This window comes from Heteronotia binoei, chromosome 21 (genome assembly GCF_032191835.1).
Source record: "Heteronotia binoei isolate CCM8104 ecotype False Entrance Well chromosome 21, APGP_CSIRO_Hbin_v1, whole genome shotgun sequence".
Lineage (NCBI taxonomy): Eukaryota > Metazoa > Chordata > Lepidosauria > Squamata > Gekkonidae > Heteronotia > Heteronotia binoei.
Window position 1 is genome coordinate 188,307,022 of NC_083243.1, and position 18,142 is coordinate 188,325,163.

General features: G+C 49.7%; 1 protein-coding gene across 17 annotated transcripts in view; it reads right to left on the reverse strand.

The window, feature by feature from the left end:
* The window catches only part of CLASP1 (cytoplasmic linker associated protein 1), a 400,778-nt gene that overhangs the window by 261,225 nt on the left and 121,411 nt on the right, over positions 1 to 18,142 (reverse strand). For all 17 annotated transcript variants that reach the window (XM_060262849.1, XM_060262864.1, XM_060262857.1 and 14 more), the window contains 2 exons: positions 17,900 to 17,997; positions 17,193 to 17,260 (listed from right to left, as the gene is read on the reverse strand). In XM_060262849.1, coding sequence (XP_060118832.1) covers positions 17,193 to 17,260; positions 17,900 to 17,997 — 166 coding nt within the window. The remainder of the gene's footprint in view (positions 1 to 17,192; positions 17,261 to 17,899; positions 17,998 to 18,142) is intronic.

Sequence of the window (18,142 nt, forward strand, 5' to 3'; positions counted from 1 at the left end):
AAAGAGATGTAATGGCAATAACTTTTTTCTTTCTTTCTTGGGCCAAAAGCACCTATAAGTAACGAATAAGAGTTTTTGAACAATTTTAATTTTGTGAATTACTGCCAGTCAATAAAGAGAAGTACTACAGATACTGAACCTTATTTAGATTGTCTTACCTCACGGATACTGTATTACGCGGTATGTATTACGTAGTCTTGTGTACTGAATGTTATAAAATAAATGTATTATTAATGTATTATTAATTCCAAATTTTGAGTACTAAATGATTAAGTTCTCATTCCATGAAAGAAATTGCTTTTGTTCGCACTGTACGAAGTAATAATTAACAGAAGCTAAAAGTATCAAATTTGCAGCAGGTTCTCCAAGACACATTACTTGAATGAGCTGTGTAACAACTGGGACCTAACTTCAGAACAGGTGGGTCCCTTTGGAAATTTAGTTGGAAAGAGCAGCAAGAGGTAATACATATGGCTAGACTAGCCAAGGCGTCCTCATCCTGTTCTACAGAAATGTGAGGAGAAACCTCCAAAAGAAAAATGACTCCAGTCAAGGAACAGAAATATTTCTAGATGCATGTCCTGCTTTGCTCGTCTTCTGGAGATTACAGCCGCTTCATCAGACCTCATTCTATATGGCTCTCATTAAACAATATACCGCACCACCCATGTGGCATACCAGGATATAAAACACTCTCTAGGGAATATGAAAAGATAACTGAACAACACCCACAATAGTGTGTATGTCTATACACACACCCATATATATTTGTGTACATATATGGGAGTGTACACAAGTGACTTGTGAATCTGCTTCAAAACTATTTGCTTCAATATTGGCCAGTAGCGGCACTGCATACAAAACTGTGCACCCTTACATTCAGTAGATAAGAAGAGAGGCATCATTTTAATATGCCATTTTAATATACCATGCTTCTCAGCAGCGGTCATTTTAAACGTGTAGTATACCACACTTCTCAGCAGGGGTCGTTTTGTAGAAAAATAGGTGGTGGAGCTCATCCAGGGATTGTTATGCAGCTGTGCCTACTATTCAATGGACAAGGTGGAGAGGAGGAGGAGGGGGAACCTTCAGAAAGGTTCAGGAGCTGTGCTCCCGTGAGCTTCTGCTGAATCCGAGGCCTGCTTCCTGATTTTCCCCAAATAAGCAATTAGCACGACATACACAGCAGCAAGCATTCTCACACACATTACAAGGCATTTTGCCCTCAGACATTTTATTTCTTTATTCTAGACCCGGAATCAGACGCAGAGCTTTGTTTGTTTGTTATACCGCTTCCCATGTGTGCCATTTACTTGAACTTCCTTTCATCATACAGATACCATTTACAGAAATACCTGCTTTTAAATGCCAGCTTACAGCAACTTATTCTATGATGAGATGGTGCAACAGTAATCCCTAACGTATTTCTAGCCGGTCTGTTTGCTTTGTTAAGAAAAACTTGCCTACCTTTGCTGGCTGTCGTGATCTGTTGCGGTCCTGCGATGCTAGCTGTAAGCTGTCTCTCATCAACTCAAACACCAGTTAACTCTCCACTCTCTCTGACCTCGCGCAAGGCGTGACAGCTATCTCAGCTCCAAAAGAAAAGCCTGCTCTGGAGAAGAAACAGTTCCTCTGCTCTGTTCAGCACAACATAGAATCATAGAGTTGGAAGGTACCTCAGGAATGTAGGAAATTCACCTCCCCCCCCCCCGCCCACCCATACACCCAGCGACTGATGCCCAGAAGATGGCAAAAACCCTCCAGGATCCCTGGCCAAACTGGCCTGGAGAAAATTTGCTGCCTGACCCCCAAGTGGAGATCAGCATTTCGCTGAGTGTGTCAGAAAGGGCCATGAGAACCGAGCACTGACGCCTAAGATCTCATGATCTGCTGTCAGATGGCCATCTCCTCTCTCATTTATAAAGACGTTTCATCAGAAACATGTCCAGGGCCGGTGCCGGGATTTTTGGAGCCCTACCTACTCGCACGCGCCTCCCCACAGCAACTCTGCACCAACTCCCCCCAACAATGCCAAGCTGTTTGTTTCCTCAATGGTTTACTCATAAGTTTGCTTAGAGCCAGGGAGGCATTCCCCCCCCCCCCCAGGAAAGGCTATTCACACACACAAAACGACTTTTGGGGCCCGTTACAGTGACTCATGAAAGCTCTCACAGCCTGCCACAGATTTTGTTAGTCTTTAAGGTGCTCTCTTTTCTCTTTTCCTACTGCTACACTACAATGGACCAGCAGCGAGTGATTCCTGTGAATGAAGTGGGGAGGCTGCTTGTGCATCAGCGTTCGCGGAGGCTGCTGCAGCCGCTGCCAGGGCAGCGGGCTCCCTTGATCGTGGCTGGCAAGCCGGGATTTCCTTCTTTCTATGACCTTGGGGGGGGGGGGCGGGTTCAATTCAAATAAAGCAATGACCGGCATCAGACCACTGTGGACCTGTTAGTCTTACAGGACCAAAGAAATCCTACAAAACAACGTCACCTTCTCCCATCTGGAAAATCAATTCTTCCCTACCGCAGCAGGGAGACAGAAAGGAAAGCTAACTTTTTGTTGCCTTTCAGCCCATGAAGGAGTTTCAGCAAGGAACAGACAACGTTCCAGAGTGGAAGGGGATATTGCGGTGAGGGGCGGGGGGGGGGGGGTCTGGCAATTTGCTTGCAAAAACGTGACTGACAATTAATCTTAATCAATTTTCCCTCTAAGTTGCAGTCTTGAGAGCAAAATTCTACTTTGTGAGCTACTGCATAAATTATTGTGCTCTGGGGTCAGTACAGTGCACTTTGGTGTAGTCAGTTTAATGAAGTGCGTGGATTCTTATCTGGGAGAACCAGGTTAGATTCCCCACTCCTCCACTTGCACCTGCTGGAATGGCCTTGTGTCAACCATAGCTTTCATAGGAGTTGTCCTTGAAAGGGCAGCTGCTGTAAGAGCTCTCTTAGCCCCACCTACCTCACAGGGTGTCTGTTGTTGGGGGAGGGGGAAGGTAAAGAAGACTGACCACAGGATATAAATCTAGTATCTTTTTCTTTATTTATACGGCACCAAGCCAACAACTTGTTTTTAAACAAAGGCTGGATGGCCATCTGACAGCAATGCGAATCCTGTGAACTTGTTGGGGGGTGGTATTTGTGAATTTCCTGCATTGTGCAGGGGGTTGGACTAGATGACCCTGGAGGTCCCTTCCAACTCTATGATTCTAACTCAGGTCATCCTTCCTGAGCTAAGACAAAAATGTGTGAGCAGGAGGCTAAAAATCTGTAAGCTAGCTCATGCTAACTCAGGTTAGAGGGAACTCTAGTCCTATTTGGATGTTCTCCTGCTGCCAAGCAAAACAGAATTGCTCTTCCAGATCCAAGGCTGGTTGCAAAAGAAATGGGGAGGGGTGGGGGGTGTCTGGACGCAGCTCTTTATAAGAGGGCCTGAGGGAACTGTGGGCTGGAGGAGAGCCCCATAGTCAGACTCTGCCACTGCCTGCCTAAGGGGCATGGGACCAAAGCAAACGGAGAGTGGCACCACGAACATGGCATTTCTTCTGGTTCTTTCGCCTTGCCCAGATCCTCACATTCACATCCCTCAAGGCCATTGCTGTCATGTGGCTGATCACTTCCCTTCTCCCTGTGCCTGATTATTTGCTATTTTTATGTTTGGAATTCTAAATTAAGGAATAACAATAAACTCCAGGGGGTTTTTCCTACTGTCCCCAGGCTGGGGAGTGGGAGACAGCTTGTTTGGTGCAGGGAGAACTGGATGAGTGAAGGAAAGGGAGGTGGGCCAAGGAAGAAGAAGAAGATGATGATATTGGATTTATATCCCGCCCTCCACTCCGAAGAGTCTCAGAGCAGCTCACAATCTCCTTTACCTTCCTCCCCCACAATGGACACCCTGTGAGGTGGGTGGGGCTGGAGAGCGCTCTCACAGCAGCTGCCCTTTCAAGGCTGGAGTCTCAGAGCGGCTCACAATCTCCTTTCCCTTCCTCCCCCACAATAGACACCCTGTGAAGTGGATGGGGCTGAGAGGGCTCTCACAGCAGCTGCCCTTTCAAGGACAACCTCTGCCAGAGCTATGGCTGACCCAAGGCCATTCCAGCAGGTGCAAGTGGAGGAGTGGGGAGTCAAACTTGGTTCTTCCAGGTAAGAGTCCATGCATTTAACCACTACACCAAACTGGCTCTCCTTGAGGAGGTCTTTGCCTCCCCCGCTCGTTTCATCAGTCCAAGCCATGGTGTGGCAGACCTAGGATTTGGAGGATGGAAACAAGTCCAACACTGTCATGCCAATGTGCGATAGCACTTCTGGAGAAAAATGGAAGTGACATCAGCAAATCCTAGAGCAACATCTCCACAATGTCATGATGTCACATCTGATGTTTGCCAGAAGTTACACTGCACATCAGCATATTTCCCCCACTGGCCTTTGCAGTGCTGGCTGGCAACACATGGGATTGCTGTGCTCCCATCATAGTAGGTGATCTGGCATCCCTAGTACCCACTTAGACCTACACAAACAGATCAAAACAGGAGACTGGGTGGGTACCCTTTGTAATTTGTGAAGATTAGGCACAAGCAAGCAAAATAAACTACAACCCAACCCTAATTCTTAGGCGTATTTTGTTTTCCTGGAATCATTGCCTTGGATACCCTGAAGTGTGTTATAGGTCTCCACAGCATGAAACTCATACTCACTCACTCTCACTCTCACACTTTCTCTCACACACACTCTCTCTCACACACACACAATCTCTCTCACTCTCACACACACTCTCTCTCACTCTCACACTCTCTCTCTCATTCACACTCTCTCACACTCTCACTCTCTTACACTCTCTCTTTCACTCTCACACTCACTCTCTCACACACACTCTCTCACTCTCACACTCTCTCTCACACACACATACTCTCTCCCCCACACACAATCTCTCTCACTCTCACACACACTCTCTCACACTCTCACACTCTCTCTCATACTCACACTCTCACTCTCTCACACACACTCTCACACTCTCACACATACTCACACTCACTCTCACACACACACTCTCTCACACTTTCTCACACACACTCTCACTCTCACACTCTCTCTCACACTCACTCTCACACACACTCTCTCACTCTCACACTCTCACTCTCTCGCACACACACTCTCTCTCTTACACACACTCTCACTCTCACACACACTCTCTCTCTCACTCTCTCACTCTCACACTCTCTCACACACTCTCACTCTCTCTCACACACACACACTCTCTCTCTCTCTCACACTCGCTCTCTCACACACACACTCACTCACTCTCACACTCTCTCACGCACACTCTCACTCTCACTCTCTCTCACACACACTCTCTCTCACTCACACACACTCTCTCTCTCACACTCTCTCTCTCACACGGACTCTCTCACTCTCACACACTCTCTCTCACACACATACTCTCACTCTCACACACACTCTCTCTCACACACTCTCACACACACACTCTCTCACACTCTCACACACACTCTCTCATTCTCACACTCTCTCACACTCATACACACACTCTCTCACATTCTCTCTCTCTCACTCTCACACATTCTCTCTCACTCTCACACTCTCTCTCACACACTCTCTCTCTCACACTCTCACTCTCTCTCACACACACACACTCTCACTCTCTCTGGATTTATATCCTGCCCTCCCCGCTGAACCAGGCTCAGGGCAGCTCACAGTCCATAGTATACAATAAAAACATATACATTAGAAGAATTAAGATTAAAACAGTTTAAAAATAATTTGGTGCTAATTTCAGTACAGTTTTAAGATGGCATTCAATTATCTTAAACATCCATTAGATCTAGCATCTCAGTGATGGTGGTCAGCATTTCAGTTAAATGCTAACTGAAACAGTATCGTCTTACAGGCCTTGTGTCACGGCTGGGGCCGGGTCAGGCAAAGTCCCGAGGCAGTCCGAGGTCTGTAGCCAGTAAGCAGGAGGGTCCGAGGCGCCAAATCCGAATCACTGTAGAAGTATCGCAGGTCTGAGGTCCAGAAGCCGAGGTCAGGGAGTCCAGAAGTCCAAAGCCAAAGTCAGGGAGTCAGGAACCAAAGTCAAGCCGGAGTGGATGCTAGAATGTCAGGGAGATGACTAGTTGCTTCCACAAAGCTTCCTCCCAAAGCCCACAGCTATATAGCCCTCTGCTGGCTGTTGCCCGTTTGGGCTAATTGCTGGCTCAGGGAGGCAGCCAGGATCCTGTTACCACTCAAGCATCCTTGCTCTTAGAAGGGCCAGAATCCTCTCAGAACTCAGGGCTCAGGGAGCGTCTTGCTTGTGAGCGTGCCGCCCTCCTCCGATCCCTGAGGTCCTGCCGGAGGCGGTCACGCACACGAGCCACCCGAGAGGGCGAGGCAGGGGGGCTGGGATCTTCTCCAGCAGGAGGCAGGGGCACTGGTGCAGGTGGCAGGGGCACAGTTTCCTCATCAGACTCAACTTCCTCTGAAGGGTCCCCAGCACCCATGACACTATCCCCCCCCCAGGGCCCCCCTCCGTCGAGGGACCTGGAAGGTCGGGGTGGTCGTTGTGGAACTGGTGCACCAAGTCCGGGGCATGAAGATTGTCCTCGGGCTCCCAAGACCGGTCTTCTGGGCCGTATCCCTCCCAGTCCACCAGGTACTGGAGGCCTCCACGATGGTACCGGGAGTCCAGGATCTGGCGCACCTCATATTCTTCCTCGTCATCCACCAACACTGGTGGTGGCGGCGGTGGGGAAGGAGTCCGAGCTGGGTCAGGGGGTGCAGCCGGAACAAGGAGGGAGCGATGAAACACGGGGTGAATGCGGAGGTGGGGTGGCAACTGGAGCCTGAAGGCGACGGGGTTTATTTGTTCAACGACGGGGTAGGGTCCAATGAACCGTGCATCCAGCTTGTGAGACCGACCAGGCCGGCGCAGGTAGCGAGTTGAGAGCCACACCTGATCCCCCGGCTGCACTGGAGGGCCTTCTTGCCTCTTTCGGTCCGCAGCCCGTTTATATGCCTCCTTGGCTTGCTGTAGCTGCTCTCGGAGCAAGTCTTGGCTGGCACGGAGTTCTTGCAGGTAGGCATCGACGGCGGGGACATTCGTGGGTGGTAGGATCGCTGGGAAGAACCGAGGGTGGTACCCGTAGGTTGCAGCAAACGGGGTCATTTGGGTGGATGAATGGACCGCGTTGTTGTATGCAAACTCCGCTAGGGGCAATAGAGTGGTCCAGTCATCCTGCTGGTAACAGGTGTAACAGCGGAGATATTGCTCTAGCGTGGCATTGGTGCGCTCTGTCTGGCCATCTGTCTGTGGGTGGTAGGCCGAGGACAGGTGCACTCGAGTACCCAGGCTGGAATGGAGGGCTTGCCAGAACCGAGAGGAGAACTGAGGGCCCCGATCGGAGATCAGATGGGCTGGGAGTCCATGCAGACGAAAGATGTGTTGCAGGTAAAGCTGGGCCGTCTCCTGAGCTGTGGGGAGTTTCGGGCACGGAACAAAGTGGGCCATCTTGGTAAATAGGTCGACGACCACCCAGATACAAGTCTGACCCTTGGAGCGTGGAAGTTCCGTGATGAAGTCCATCGAGATGGTATCCCAGGGTCCTGAAGATGTGGGCAAGGGCTGCAGCAACCCTGAGGGTTTGGCTGGGATGTCTTTGGCCCGTCGGCAGACGTCACAGGAGCTGACATAGCGGGCAACATCAGCGCGAACTCGTGGCCACCAGAATTCCCTTGTCAGCAAGTGGGTGGTCTTATGCTGTCCAAAGTGCCCGGCGGGTAACGAGTCGTGGGTCAGGCGTAGCACTTCTGCCCGCAAGGGCCCGGGCGGCACATAGAGGCGTTCGCGGTGTAGCAAGAGGCCGCCTCGAGTCGTGAACTCCCCTGTTGGGTCATCTTGGAGAGCCTGGAGGTGTTGCTGGACCCAGGGATCATTGGCCTGGCTAGCCCGAATGTCCTCCGTGAGTGCTGGTGAAGTGGAGGTGGCTGCAAATACTGAGGGCGGCAGGATTGGAGCAGCGGGCGCGGCCTCAGTTGAGGCAGGGGCGTATTCCGGTTTCCGGGAGAGCGCGTCTGCTTTCCGGTTCTGGGTATGGGGGATGTAGGAGATCCGGAAGTCGAAGCGAGAGAAGAATAGGGACCACCGGATCTGGCGCTGGTTGAGACGGCGGGTGGTCTGGAGGTGTTCCAAGTTCCGGTGATCGGTGAGCACTTGAACAGGGTGGCGAGCCCCTTCGAGGTAATGTCGCCAAACCTCAAACGCCGCCTTGATCGCGAGCAACTCCCTCTCCCAGATGGTATAGTTCCTCTCTGCAGCAGTGAGCTGCCGCGAGTAATAGGCGCAGGGCTGTAGTGGCTGGGACGGCTCCTCGCGCTGGGACAGCACTGCTCCCAGGGCCACGTTGGAGGCATCAGCTTCCACCGTAAAGGGAAGCTGGGGGTCGGGGTATCTCAGGAGTGGCCCGGTGGCAAAGCGAGTCTTCAGGGTGGAGAAGGCGTTATCGGCCTCTGGGGACCAGTGGAAGGGTTCTTTGGGGCGGAGTAGTTGAGTCAGGGGTGTGGTCAGGGATGCGTAGGCCGGGATGAATTGCCGATAGTAGTTGGCAAAACCGAGGAACCGCTGCAGGTCTTTGCGATTCTGAGGAGCCTGCCAGGTCAGGACCGCTTCTACTTTTTTCGGGTCCATGAGGATCCCCTGCGGTGACACGATGTGCCCAAGGAACTCGACGGAGCGCAGGTCGAAGTCGCACTTCTCCAGCTTGGCGTAGAGACCATGGGCTCGTAGGCGCTGCAGGACCTGGCGGACGTGCTCGGCGTGCTGGGCAGGATTGCGGGAGTAAATTAGGATGTCATCCAGGTATATGATCGCGAAGCGGTCGAGCAGGTCCCGGAATATGTCATTCATGAACCTCTGGAAGACAGCGGGGGCATTGGTCAGTCCGAAGGGCATTACCAGGTGCTCGTACTGCCCGTATCGGGTCCCAAACGCGGTCTTCCATTCGTCTCCGGGCCGTATGCGCACCAAATTGTACGCTCCACGGAGGTCCAGCTTGGTGTAGATTTGGGCCCCCTTTAGGCGATCCAAGAGTTCAGGGATCAGTGGTAGAGGGTACCGGTCGCGGATGGTGATCTTGTTCAGGGCCCGGTAGTCATTGCACAGCCGGAGCTCCCCACTTTTCTTCTTCACGAAGAGCACTGGAGCAGATAGGGGAGAGGTTGAGGGTCGGATGAATCCGCGTTTCAGGTTCTTGTCCAGGAAGTCTCGCAGAGCTGCCAACTCCGGCTCCGACATTGGATACAGACGCCCCACCGGGAGTGGTGCCCCAGGTACCAAATCAATGGCACAGTCATAGGGCCGGTGAGGGGGAAGCTGATCAGCTCCTGTCTCTTCGAAGACATCAGCAAAGTCCACATACTTCTGAGGGAGCTGAGGACCACCACTCGGGATGCCAGCTGCTAGAGTGGTGGGAGGAGTCAGATGGGGGCATGGGTCTCGGAAGCGTAGTTCCTGCTGGGCCCAGTCCACGATGGGGTTGTGCAGCTTCAGCCAGGAAAGGCCTAGAATCAGCGGGAAGCGAGGCATGCGGGCGACATCAAACCGCAGCTGTTCTTGGTGCTGCTGGACGTGGAAGGTGATGGGACAGGTCTCCTGGGTGACGGGGCCAGAACGGAGGAGGCGCCCGTCAATAGCCTCCACCAGCGACGGAATCCCTTTTGTCTGCACAGGGATCTGGTGCTGCTTCACAAAGGCGGCATCTATAAAACAGTGGGCCGCTCCCGAGTCCAGCATGGCATACACGAACAGCCAGCGTTCGTCAGGCAGACGGAGTTTGACTGGTAGCAGGAATGGCCCTGGGGTATCAGCCCGCTGTTCGGAGGACCCAGCTAGTCGCCCCAGGCTGGGGGGTCCACTTACGCCTGGGGCTGCCCTTTTGGCGGCGGTGGCAGCGAAGGTCCAGGTATCCGATGCTTAGCAGGGCAGCCAGAGGCATAGTGGCCTGCCGTGCCGCAGTAGAGGCACAGATTCTGCGTGCGGCGTCTGGTCTTTTCCTCTGGGGTCAGGCGGGGTCGAGCAGCTCCAAGCTGCATAGGCTCATCCTTGGTGCTGGTACTAGCTGGGGACGGGCGAGGAGCCAGGTAGCACGGCGCAGGGAGCTGGCGCCCTCTGGTCTTGGCTTGGCGGCGACTTTCCAGGCGGCCATCGATGCGGAGGCAGAGGGTGATAAGTTCTTGGAGCGTGGGTGGCTGCTCCACCCTGGCCAGTTCATCCAGGACCTCCTCTGCCAACCCCTCAGTAAACTGGTCCTTCTGGGCAGCCTCATTCCACGCCAAGTCCTGGGTCAGGAGCTTGAATTCAGTGGCATATTGAGCCACCGAGGAGTTGCCTTGTTTCAGTGCCCTGATCTTCCGGTTGGCTGTGGCTGCTTGGACTGGGTTTGAGAAAGCAGCAGACAGGTGGGCCTCAAACCCCTGGTAATCAGTCAGTAGGGGAGAGGACGCGACCAGTAAGGGTGTGGCCCATTTGGCCGCCTGCCCCTTTAACAGACTGATGACGAAACACACCTTGGTTTTGTCATTGAGGAAGTCCCGTGCTCTCAGTTCAAAGTACAGCCGACACTGTGCTAGGAAGGCAGGAAATTCTTCCACGGCACCCCCAAATCTGTCAGGTGGGGGAACTGGGCACTTGGCTGGAGCACTGGCCGCAGGTTGTTGCTGCAAGTGCACTACTGCCTGTGTTAGCTGCTGTACCTGGGCTTGGAGCGCAGCCAGTAGTTCTGTGGTTTCACTTGCTTCAGCATCCATCCTGTGGAGTGGGTGTTTGTCGGTGGAAGCAATCTGTCACGGCTGGGGCCGGGTCAGGCAAAGTCCCGAGGCAGTCCGAGGTCTGTAGCCAGTAAGCAGGAGGGTCCGAGGCGCCAAATCCGAATCACTGTAGAAGTATCGCAGGTCTGAGGTCCAGAAGCCGAGGTCAGGGAGTCCAGAAGTCCAAAGCCAAAGTCAGGGAGTCAGGAACCAAAGTCAAGCCGGAGTGGATGCTAGAATGTCAGGGAGATGACTAGTTGCTTCCACAAAGCTTCCTCCCAAAGCCCACAGCTATATAGCCCTCTGCTGGCTGTTGCCCGTTTGGGCTAATTGCTGGCTCAGGGAGGCAGCCAGGATCCTGTTACCACTCAAGCATCCTTGCTCTTAGAAGGGCCAGAATCCTCTCAGAACTCAGGGCTCAGGGAGCGTCTTGCTTGTGAGCGTGCCGCCCTCCTCCGATCCCTGAGGTCCTGCCGGAGGCGGTCACGCACACGAGCCACCCGAGAGGGCGAGGCAGGGGGGCTGGGATCTTCTCCAGCAGGAGGCAGGGGCACTGGTGCAGGTGGCAGGGGCACAGTTTCCTCATCAGACTCAACTTCCTCTGAAGGGTCCCCAGCACCCATGACACCTTGCAGACCTGGGCAAGATCCCGCAAGGCTTTGACCTCCTCAGGCCGTTGGTTCCACCAGTGAGGGGCTGCAACTGAGAAGGCTCTTTCTTGAGTTGTTTTCAGTTTTGCCTCCCCCGGCCCGGGGATCAATAGCAAGTTTTGTGTTCCTGATCTAAGTAGCCTCTGGGGGACATGTGGGGAGAGACGGTCCCTAAGGTAAACAGTTCCTCAGCCGTAATAACCAGCACCTTGTAGCAAATCCAGTATACCACTGGCAGCCAGTGCAGCATCTGCAGCCCAGGTTGTATGTGCTCCCGTGTGGAGAGCCCCAATAGCAGCCTGGCTGCCGCATTCTGCACCAGCTGCAGTTTCCAGATTCGGGACAAGGGCAGCCCCATGTAGAGGGCATTACAGTAGTACAATCTTGAAGTGATAGTAGCGTGGATCACAGTTGCCAGGTCACCGTGCTTGAGGAAGGGAACCAACTGCCTTACCTGCCTAGGATGGTAAAAGGCAGATTTGGCAGTAACTGCTATCTGGGCCACCATTGTTAGGGAAGGCTGCAGTAGCACCCCCAGGCTTCAAACCCTGAGCACATTGTAAGTGGCGCTCTGTCAAAAGCCAGTAGGGAGATTTCCCTGCCAGGGCCGCCGCAATTCAGGCAAAGGACCTCTGTCTTCATCAGATTCAGCTTCAGTTGACTCAGCCTGAGCCATCCAGCCACGGCTTGCAGCGCCAGGTCCAAATTTTCTGGGACACAGTCAGACCAGCTGTCCATCAGTAAACAGAGCTGGGTGTCATCCGCATACTGATGGCAATTATCCAACCAATAACTCTGGATAATCTGGTCAAGGGGGCGCACATGGATGTTAAACGACATTGGGGAAAGCACCGCTCCCTGAGGCACACCGCAGTTAAGCAGGTGTCTCTGGGATGACTGTCCCCCAATCACCACCCTTTGCCCCCAACCTTGAAGGAAAGAGGAAAGCCATTGTAAAGCTAACCCCCGAATCCCTGTGTCAGCAAGGCGGTCAGCAGCTGATGGTCGACTGTACTGAATCCAGCCGACAGGACTAACAACATCAGCACTGCCGAACCGCCCCGATTGAAGATCATCTACAATGGCGACCGGTACTGTCTCCGGGCGGAAGCCAGACTGATGGGGATCTAGGGGATATATGCATAACACCATATATAAGCACAAACTTACAGGTGTATTTCACACTCTCTGCAGACAAGCATCCCCTATGCATATTTGCACGCCAGCATAATCCTTGTTGTGTCAGTTATGCTGATGCATGCTTGGCTGTCAGACGAGCCAGATAAAAATTAATGTTTTCTTTTAAACCGGCATACCATTTTTAAAGTTTAAGCTGTAATAAATCTGTATTTCAAAAAATAATCTGATTTGAAATTAAACCTGAACTTAATGCAAAATATAATTTCTTAAAAACAGAATTTATTCGCCTCTTGTAAATTGATGGGAGGCTGCTCGAACTGTGAAGAAAACAGGAAAACAGCTTTATCAGTTCTGTAGTACACTAGCTCATGCCCTCATATTATAGCTTGATAATGGGAGGCAGGCAATTGAAATCAACTATCATGGACATTTTTATCCCAGGGATGTTTCAGTCATGTTATGCTTAGGAAGGACCTGGCCTTTGCACTGATCTTAGTACAATTCTTATAACTCTGTCTACCTTCCATCCCAGGGTCCCCAACCTTTTCAAGCCTGCTGGAACATTCAGAATTCTAAAAACAAGACAATGGCCACAACTACAAAATGGCTATCACAGGGGGTACAACCAAGCACAAAACGGCTGCCACAAGGGGGCAGAGCCAACTACAAAAGGTCAGGAAGTGACGCCATGCATAACTCCAACGGCAACATTAATATTTCAGGCGGCACCTCGTAACAGGATGCCTTTTAAAATAAACATATTGTTAAAAGAAATGCTTGCATACACACAGCTTACCTTCAGTCACTCAGTGAAGATCTTTGAGCTGTGGAGGCAGCTGCTGCTGGAGCAACTTTTTAAAAATCTGCACAGCCAATCAGAAGTCCCTCTCGGACAATGCTTCACCCTGCCCCACCTACTTCCTAAAAACAGCTGGTGGCACCAAGAAAGGCATTAGCAAAGTTCTATTTCATGGAGAGCAGTGATTCAAAAAGTGACTCCCACCGGCTCTTGCTTCCGGTTAAGATTATTTACTGACCTGTAGTTAGGGTTGCCAAATGCCTGGACACAAAATGTTCAATCCCTTTAACAGAGGCCTAATAGGATGCCATTTACCAGATGATGTTCCTTACTCTCCATGCCATGAAAGATTAAGCTGCCCATTTCCGCGCTCTAAATTTCTAGTAAAGGTACAGGGTATTGTTCTCCAGGTCTGCTTGCGGTGGGGCAAAGGAGAAGGGGCAGATTAAAACAGAAAGAAATCCAACAAAAAAATAAAACACCTCCCAATGCTAAAACCGTAAAACAAATGCAAATCATAAAAGGTCACCTTTGTAGGAATAAGCACCGTTATTGGAACCGGGCTTTTTCTGGTCATGAAGACCTGAAAGTCATCCACTGTCACTCAAGAACCGTCTATAGCGTCTACCGGTAAATGTAATTTCTTCTACACTCACACCCACATTTATACATTAAATCAGACCACTGAAAAATTAGGATGTCAGGCTTAAACTAAGCTCCTTCTTTGCTCAACATTACAGCAAAGCAAATTGTCATGGCATCAACAGTGGAGAAAACAACAACAAACATGGGAAGTCCAGGGTATGGAAACTCAAATTCAGTAAACTATTTTCTAAGTTGTTATAATGCCAGCAAAACAGCCAAACAAAAAATAACACTGCGTTTATCAACCTGATGGCAAACACATAACACATAAAACACATAATTCACTGCCACAGGAGGTGGTGGCGGCCACAAGTATAGCCACCTTCAAGAGGGGTTTAGATAAAAATATGGAGCACAGGTCCATCAGTGGCTATTAGCCACAGTGTGTGTGTGTATATAACATTTTTTGCCACTGTGTGACACAGAGGGTTGGACTTGATGGGCCGTTGGCCTGATCCAACATGGCTTCTCTTATGTTCTTATAATTATTTGGTCTCTTGCCCTGGCCACTTAGGAATTGCTCCATGTAGACTCTCCCTTTTTGGTCATTGTCCAGAGGTAGGCTCAGTTAAGATGCACTGTCAGTTGCCAGAACAGCTTCAAATCAATATATGTACCATTAAAATGTGCTACAATATCATCTCACAGATTACAGCTGATATCAAACACCTGTATTGTATGCAACACAATCAGTTAAACTAAAAATACATCTGCCCTAGATATATCTGCAGTATTACTTCAAAACAATGTTAAATTCTTCTGAATATAAAGCAGTAAATTCTCAACAACGCAGCTTGTCCCCTCTTCGGTTTAGAACCTGACCACGTTCCTAGGTTTTCTATATTCCTATTCCCAGGGTGGTTGCAAACACCACTGCCACCTGAAATAACGGCCACCCTAGATGAGCTATTGCAGCAATCTCATCACGCATAGGTGCATTCGCCTCTAACACAAAAGATAGCAAGTGTTATTAATTTTACTAAGAGCAGTTAATTTTAAAAATGTAAATTCCCTAAGGTAGGGTCTGTGCTAGGGCTCCCAGCAATGTGCTGTTCAGCAGCCCCTTTCCAGACACACCCTTGTTACAGAAAAGTGAAGAGTGGCTGCAGTTTAGTTCTTGTTCACCCACCCCTCTGAACAAGTGCAGCTTCCACTTGCTCAGTGGAAGCTGCCACCACTGCTCCTAGCAGCCATCACCACAGGGGAATCAACAGGCACAGGGGTAAGCAGGAGCCAAGGTGGCCTTCCCAACAGCCTTTACATCAGAGGAAGGAGGGATGAAAAGCCACTGCAGTAGGGTTGCCAAGTCCAATTCAAGAAATATCTGGGGACTTTGGGGGTGGAGCCAGGAGACTTTGGGGGGTGGAGCCAGGAGACATTAGGGGTGGAGCCAAGATCAAGGCTGTGACAAGCATAACTGAACTCCAAGGGAGTTCTGGCCATCACATTTAAAGGGACGGAACACCTTTTCAATTCCTTCCTTCCATAGGAAATAATGAAGGATGGGGGCACCTTCTTTTGGGGCTCATAGAATTGGACCCTCTGGTCCAATCTTTTTGAAACTTGGAGGGTATTTTGGGGAGAGGCACTAGATGCCATACTGAAAATCTGGTGCCTCTACCCCCCAAAAAACAGCCCCCCCAGAGCCCCAGATACCCGCGGATCAATTCTTCATGATTTTCTAAATCTCCATAGGGAATAATAGAGTTCCCAGCAGACATTTCCCTCCCCTCCCCCCGCTTTCTGACAACCCTGAAGCGGGGTGAGGGTCTCCAAACGGGGGGGGGATCCCCTGCCCCCACCTGGGGATTGGCAACCCTACACTGCAGCAACCTGTAGTGCTGGCATACATGTCCAGTGAGGCAGTAGGGGTAACCAGGCCTAACCCACCACTATCACCTGTGAACACTACAGGCTGTGACCACTGCTGCTGCAGCCCAATACAACCTGTCCTACGGTCTGGGGCCGAAGCTCAGGCGTATATATTTCTATGCTGGCAGTGCAGAGAACCTGCTCAAGTCTGTTCGCAAAGCTGCTTGTAGCAGTAGCAGTTGCTGTTGTTAAAAATTAAAATCCCAACGTATTTTTGAAAAGCGCAAACAGACTTTTAAAACCTTTTTTTTAGTTATAACAAATAAAAGAATAATCCAAGCAGCATAATACAGCTTTAAGAGAGTCTGTGATGCCGACCTCTGTCCTGTCAATACAAAAAGCCACTCCATCCTACAGTTAGTTGCGTTTGTCTCAATGCAATAAGTTTTAATTGCTATGTCTAATTAAACAAAACACAATTTAATTGGCTCCAAAGAGGAGCAGCCAGCTGCTCCCTGAACCAACCCCACGGGTGAAGGAAACACCAGTAGGGGGGGAAAGAAGGAAATATATCCTTCTATTCCCCCTGCACTTCTCCCCACCATGATATGTTAGCATTGTGCCCACTTCAAAAACTAATCCAGAATGAATAGGTCAGGGTACTGAAGGCTAAATCAGGGCAAGAAGCAACAAAACATCAAGAAACAAAAACTGCCACATCTGGACACCGCAAGAGATGGATCTTTGGCCACATCACTCGACCAGAAGAAAAGGATATTGCTGATAGAATGAGCAGATTCTAAATAAGTTAACACAATATTCTGCTGTAAATCTACACCGATACACGCACAAACCAAAGCAGAGTCCCTAATAATTGTTAAATCAAGCTCTCGATAATATAACAAGCATAGGCACTCTGAAAGATCCGAGATGTACTACAGAATTCCTGAATCTAAGCCGCTGGGATGGGAAACCATTAGAAGCCCCATGAAAAAGCAACATACTGGCATTAAACAAACAGCAATGACGTGATCACCAGCTGAACGTTAAAAATACATTACTTTCCCCATTTTTAAAAACACCAGACCATCATCCAGTTACATTAATACAAGTAAATTTTTCACATAATTTGTAAAATGAACCAGAGTAATGACCAACTGGAATACAAAGTTGGAGGAGGGATCCTAAATGGTGAAGTATTACATTGAGAATCCATTCTATCCTCTCTCCACTACTCTCAAAGAAGAGGAGGGGGGGATCGGAAAACAAAAAAACCCACTCTGACTTTCTCAGATAATACTATACTATAGCAATATCATTTGACAGCAAAGGTGTACCAGCATTTCTACTCACCACCTGATCCCTGGATCATGGTTCCTGATTTCTGGACCTCATCAAATTTTGTGAAAATTATGTTCAGCCTGATTTTAAGAGGGGGGAGGGGAAGAGAGAGATCAACAAAATCAGTTATCACAAAGCATTTCAATGAGAACACAAACAAGTACAATTCTCCCTTGGCTGAAGTCAGCGATGTGTTGCCACTGATTCTACTGGTGGAGGGAGAGATGTCCTTTTGCTAAGGAGATTGCAGGAGTTAAAATCATCAAGAAAAGAAAAGGTATACTTTGGAAGTGTGCGCTGAATATCAAATCTGCACACTCAACTATAAATTATAGCAAAACACAATGGAAATTTGGTGCATCCCTCAGTCTCAGTTTTCATTTATTAAACAGATAAATTAAGGTAAAATAAAGTGGCAGCACTTAAATTCTGAGGGGATCTTTTATCCAACCAAATTGTACAGACTGTCAAAACAGACAACGTACAAATGACATTCACTATTCAATAAATAAGTTTTTTAAAAGAAAACAAAACCGCAGCTTGTTTTGCAATCACTTCAAGCCAAAGAACATTAAGGATCAGACCTCTCCTGACCCAACCGATAAGGATGCTTGGCAAATGAGAAGTAATGCATGCAGTTTTATATTTAATATTAGTGGCAGAAGCCATAGAAGCAGCCTCCTTCCCCACCCCAAAATCAAAGAGCAATCGTCACTCACCGAGATTGGGGCAATCCTTTTTTGCTGAGATCAGCCCTTACACGTTCTCCTACGTGTCTATAGATTTCTACTAGGCTATTGATTGCTGCATCACGCACCTAATAATTGACAGAAGCAATAGGAGAAATTAATTTTATACGTTTAAAAGAATCCCTAAAAGATAACATTTGTCTGCTGCCATTAGTCATCGTCAAAGCCAAAAGTTTAAGCCTCATATGTGGTGGGAACAGTGGCAGAGTTAGT